The sequence below is a fragment of the Mustela lutreola genome, chromosome 4 (assembly GCF_030435805.1).
Source record: "Mustela lutreola isolate mMusLut2 chromosome 4, mMusLut2.pri, whole genome shotgun sequence".
NCBI lineage: Eukaryota > Metazoa > Chordata > Mammalia > Carnivora > Mustelidae > Mustela > Mustela lutreola.
The window spans coordinates 34,981,248-34,987,247 of NC_081293.1; the positions used below are offsets into that span (position 1 = coordinate 34,981,248).

General features: G+C 42.8%; 1 protein-coding gene across 2 annotated transcripts in view; it reads right to left on the reverse strand.

Moving 5' to 3' along the window:
* TNKS2 (tankyrase 2) overlaps positions 1 to 4,705 on the reverse strand; it is a 69,223-nt gene extending 64,518 nt beyond the window's left edge. Inside the window, exon 1 of one of the 2 annotated variants that reach the window (XR_009352530.1) lies at positions 4,235 to 4,705. Coding sequence is in view for 1 of the 2 variants with exons in the window: in XM_059169469.1 (XP_059025452.1) it covers positions 4,235 to 4,433 (199 nt within the window). In the remaining variant the exon portion in view is untranslated. The remainder of the gene's footprint in view (positions 1 to 4,234) is intronic. The other variant, XM_059169469.1, reaches the window with a different exon arrangement.
* Between the last annotated feature and the right edge of the window lie 1,295 nt (positions 4,706 to 6,000).

The following is a 6,000-nucleotide window of genomic DNA, read 5'->3' on the forward strand; positions in this document are numbered from 1 at the left end:
AGAAATCACAAGTAGGCAGAGAGGCAGGCAGAGAGAGAGAGAGGAGGAAGCAGGCTCCCTGCGGAGCAGAGAGCCCGACATGGGGCTCGATCCCAGGATCCTGGGATCATGACCTGAGCTGAAGGCAGAGGCTTTAACCCACTGAGCCACCCAGGCGCCCCGTGACTCTAGTTTTATCTGTTGCTTTTATAATAAATTCCTTATGTTCTAATTTCACTTCCCTCCTCTGAATAAAATACCAAACCTGTGGGCCTGGGTGGCTTAGCCAGTTGAGTGGCTGGACTCTTCATTTCAGTGTAGGGTCGTGGGATTAAGCCCCGCACTTGGTGCAGAGTTTGCTTGAGATTCTCTCCCTCTCCCCTGTTGCCCCTCCCCCCAAAGCACACTTTCCATCTCTCTCTCAAATAAATAAATCTTTATTTTTTTTTATTATTTTTTTTTTTTAAAGATTTTATTTATTTATTTATTTGACAGAGAGAAATCACAAGTAGATGGAGAGGCAGGCAGAGAGAGACAGAGGGAAGCAGGCTCCCCGCTGAGCAGAGAGCCCGATGCGGGACTCGATCCCAGGACCCTGAGACCAGGACCTGAGCCGAAGGCAGCGGCTTAACCCACTGAGCCACCCAGGCGCCCCTCAAATAAATAAATCTTTAAAACAAAAACAAAAAAAGACACCAACCCTCCCGAAACACTCTTACATGCAACTTACACAACTGAATATAATAACTGGAAATCAATCTTAGTCCAACGTAGATATCTGAATAGCATATAAATACAACTGTTACCTTGTTTAGCTAGAGCTCTATAATGCAAGCTCTTTTCAACTGGACATTCTCTAATAACATATAAATATGTACCACATCTTTTTCCATCATCTCTATATGTGAATTCCTTAAACCTAAAAAGTGTTTTACCTATTTCTCCACTGAATGATACCTCTCTGCACGCCGCAAAGACTGAAGCCACGGAATTCTATCACCACCCCCAATCCTATTCTAAGGTTCTAGAGAATGCTATATATTTCCTTCTTTGGCTCTGACAGACAACATGACGTTCTTCCAAAGGTTTTGTCTCTCTTCTTTGTTTTTCAGAAATAAATTCAGAGAACCAATCTCCTTTACTGTAATCTGCTGTTTTCTAGGGGATTTTACTGTCAAGAATTTCAGATGGTATTGCTGTTGGCAAAATTAGACTTGCAGCTTCCCTATCCATCAACTTGCCTCAACAAGTTTTGTGATTTATTAAAAAAAAAAATCATTCATATCCTCTGTGTGTGGTAGGGGATTGAAGAAGAAACAATTTTTTCTCATAAGAAATGGCTTCTGAAGGGATGCCTGGGTGGCTCAGTCCGTTAAAGTGTTCAACTTTTGATTTTGGCTCAGGTCACGATCTCAGGATCTTGAGATTGAGCCCCCACATTGGGATCCAAGCTCAGCACAGAGTCTGCTTGCGATTCTTTCTCTCCCTCTCCCTCTGCATCCCCCTACACTGAGCTCTCTCACTCTAAAATAAGTATTTTTTTAAAAAGATTTTATTTATTTATTTGACAGACAGAAATCACAAGTAGGCAGAGAGGTAGGCAGAGAGAGAGGAGGAAAGCAGGCTCCCTGCCGAGCAGAGAACCCAATGCGGGGCTCGATCCCAGTACCCTGGGATCATGACGTGAGCCAAAGGCAGAGGCTTTAACCCACTGAGCCACCCACGAGCCCCTAAAATAAATAAATTTTAAAAAAGACCAAAAATAAACGGCTTCTTAAATAATTTATCTAGAAGAAATGCAATCTAGTTTAATAGTAAAAAGTACCCACCAGAAAAAAAGTTCCTATTTATGTTTATTATTTTTCATTAAGAGAAGAACTCCATTCCCTGGGAATTAACTGCCTATTGGGAGCAAGTGACTACTCTCTTAATTTAACTAAATATTTGATTTATTTATTTAATTGATTTAATTAAATTAATTTATTTAACTAAATATTTAATTTAACTAAATATTTTAGATAATAAGACAATCCAAAATTTTTCTAAACTGTTCGATCACGATTCATTTCCTTAGTCTGCATAAATCTCATTCCCATTGCTTGGAAATCAAAACAAAGACAAAAACATGTCCCCTCCCCCTGTAAAACCTCCAAACTTTAATTGGTTAAAAAAGAGAAAAAAAGCCGGCTTACCCTACAATGTACAAACACAAGAACTGCTTGCTCAAGCAGTTCCACAGTCCCCACACCTACACTGAGCTTCCAATGGCATGTTTATATGTACACCAACATGACAGCTCAAGGTCTGTAAGAGATTATAAAATGTATTCTCCTCATGTAAGAGAAAACATAGCTGGATACATTTATTTAAAAGTTAAACTAGGTTCTCTCATTAATTACTAACTCAGATTGAATTTACAAAGCTAATTTTTTAAAAGTTTCTTATATGACTGGGTTTAGATGCAGGGGTTTTAATGCTCCGGTTTAATGTACACCATTAGCAACTTCTATTACTTTCCTTTTACACCTTAAATTCTCAGTTGTATAACCTGCACCAGATCACCTGGGTAAATATTGAGACACATTGATTCCTAAAACAAATTTTCCATTTCAGTCAAAGCCATATGAAATCTTATGTAAAAAAGTACTTTGAAATGTTGGGAAAGAACTGAGGGTGGGATGGTGGAGGAGGAACAAGGTCAATAAGAAGCTAATCCCATAACCTCTAAATATTACTATTTTCAGATATGAACTCATTAATACATCAAATTCTTGAAAGGTAGCTACTAAGATCTTGCTTGGCTATTTTTATCCCACAGATCAAGTGAACAGAATCTAAGTAACACTACCCTTTGGATTACTTATCAGTTGGTTACGACAATTTGCCAAATTAGTTGTTTAAATGTTGACTACATGGCCAAACAGGGCAATTCAAATTAGCTGAGAAAAGATAGCACTGACCACTAAAATTTTAGGCAAAGTGGCAAGCAAGTGAGATCTGACTTGAGTGTCTTTCTCCTTTCTCTTTCTGCTGCCCACAGGCTGTTTCTAGTTCTCCCACCCAATCTTCCTCCTAAAAGGCTCTCCAAATAGGAACCCAACAAAGTTGGAACTGATAAAGAAAGCATATTCTCTAGTAGTATTTATGTTTTAAAACAGGGACGAGTTAAAGCAAATAACTTAAGTAAAAGCAATGTCTGTGAACATGGGAATTTTTCTTACACTCTTTCTCTGCTCATCATGCCAACTACAAAAGAAGGGAACCCTTTACATACTGTTTTTTAAAAAATTATTTTAACCAGGCATGTAACACAAAATAAAAAACCAAGAATATCCTAAGTATGAGAACCTACTCCCATTTTCAATCATGCATAGCTCACCTGAGGATACAGTCATGATCTTTTCTCCAAGTGAAAGGCATAAATGATTTATGGAAATAAACTGAGAAACAAAAATAAACTGAGAACCCCTAGTACTTTTAAATTCTTCAGTTAAACTTAATACCTTTATATCATAAAATCAACATAGTAAATATTAAAGAAAAAGTAATTCAAACGATCTAAATCTCAGAAAGAGGCGAGATGCGTCCCAACTTCAATTCTAGATCCCAGCTAAAGTACCTCCACCATCTCTTCATCTCATTCTACCACTTTCCACTCCAACTTGTGTATGTGGCAGCCACGACCCGCCCGCACCCCACCCCCCTCAAAGTCAGTTCACCCAAACTTGATTACTCCCAGTTCTAGCCTCCCCAGAAACTTGCTAATGACTGGCTACCCTGACAAACCCATTAACACTAACGTGTCAATGGCCAATTAAGCTACTCCTCCTAAATTACACCCTTGTATTTTACAAAGACCTCTAGAACCTTAACCCAAAGGATTGATAAGAATTCTAGTGGAACTTGCAAGAACGATAAATTTTGGAGATAACTGGCCTTTCAAATCACAGGGTCTACCGCGTCCCCTACCCTTTCTTGTGTAGGGAAGGCTCCTAGAGTGGCAAAACCGGAAGTTGGTACAGGTATTGTTGATACAAAACAAAGCAAAAAAAAAAAATCCACTGAGTGCGGCACGTTCGCCCTCTAGCCCCATGTCGTCGCCTTGGTCCCCAATCGATGAGAACGAGAGGACTAGTACCGAAGTCCTAAGGGGGAAAAGCCGGGGCCAGAGGAGCGCAGCCTTTGGTTTCAGGCCTGAGAGCCACGGTGGGCAGGAGGGGTGTAGGGCGAAGCGAGGCGGCATCGGTTGGGTTACCTGCGGCAAAGTGCAGTGGGGTGGATTTCCTGCCTGCCGTGTCGCGGCTGTTCACCTTCTCGGGGGTCACTAGCCTCTTGACTCGCTCCACGTCCCCGTTGCGGCACGCCTCGAAGAGCTCGCGAGCGGCTGGCTCCACCGCCTCGGCCGCCGCGCCCGCGCAGGCCGCGCCCCCGCCGGCGCAGCGGCGGCCCGACATGATCCTGGCCGCCGCCGCCGCCAGCAGCAGCGCCAGCAACGGCAGCAGGAGCCCCGGCCCTGCAAGCAAGAGGGCGAGGCCCCCCGGAGTAGACGCGCTCAGGGCCTGGGCCGCTCGGCTCCCTGCTGTCACCGGGGTTGGCGCAGTCCCATGGCCGCGCCGCCGCGCGCCCCTCGCTCGGCCCAGCGACCCCGGGCTGTCCCTCGGCGGCGGCGGCAGCGCGAACCCGCCGTTCGAGGCCCGAAGCGACGCGGCGGCGGAAGCTGGCAAGACCCCTCCTGCCAGCTCCGCTGAGCCCTGGGAGGGCACGTGACGTGGTGCGGCGCGTGCGCAGTGCTGAGAGACCAGCCCTCCCAGTTTTGGCGAGTGGGGCCTTGCGGAGGGGCTTGTGGGAAATGTGAGGCGAGAACCTTTGGCCGCAGGAGGAGAAGGGGCTTCGTTCGGCCGCCATCTTTGCAGTGGGTTTTGCTGAAGTCGAATGCTTTTGGTTATTGTCTTTTTTTAATGTATGGATTTCATGAGCTGAATTTCCTTATTGTTATTACACAGAAAAGAGCCATTGAAAGCCCCCCCCCCCCGATCTTGCATATTATTCTGGAATTCTTAGTGTGGAAATTTTCCATTTTTCAGCTTTCACAATCCCTTTCTCCAAGGGGATTTCTTTTCCGTTTTCCTTCCTGTCTCTTCCTTTCCCTTTCAAATGGTATTCTGTTGTTTCTTGTGAGTCACATCTCGAAACGAATGAGTTGCTTTCCACTTCACGAGGAGTTTGGATAAGCTGTCCCAAAGAAAGCAATGAAAGTGTGTTCCAATTCTAAATTTAATAATTTGAGTGGGATGGCTCGGATTAATTACTCTTCCCATAGTCGTTAGGTGGAAGTTACTAATAGGCCCATAAGGATATCAGCCTTTTACTGACTTGGTTGGGGTGTGGCTACATTGGATATATGCATCACTGACAAAGTTTAATGATTTGCTGTATATATACATGCATATATGGAAGGAAGGAAAACACACAGTTAATTGTCACGCTTAAGGTAGTAATCTAGCTGTTATCTTTCCCTACTCCATGCCCTGGACTCAGGAAACTGCTTGAAAGTAAGGTATGCTTACATGAAATGATACATGTTGACCTTTGGCATGCTGACAAGCATTTTCCCCCTTGTCTTTAACTTCTCAACCTGTTTTTCAGGAAAACGTTTCTGTTTGGGAATGTTGACTCACTACAGTGCAAGATGAGGATGTACACTTTTAGGAAGGAATATTTTTATACATATAGAAATTCTATAACTATACATGATAATATATTTAGTAATTTAAATTATATTGCATGTTAATAAAATGAATATCCATGGATGCATGTAAGAACTAGAGCACCAATACTATTGCATCTACACTTTTCTTTCCCTTTTCATCCACTTGACAAATGTGTTCCCAATTTTATTATTCTGTGTATACTAATTTGTCCTTATTAATCCTTTCCCATGTGTGTATCCCTCAACAACATATTGTTCAGTTTACTTGTTTAGGAGCTTTATAAAAATGTCAGTCTTTGTGGTCTTTTTTC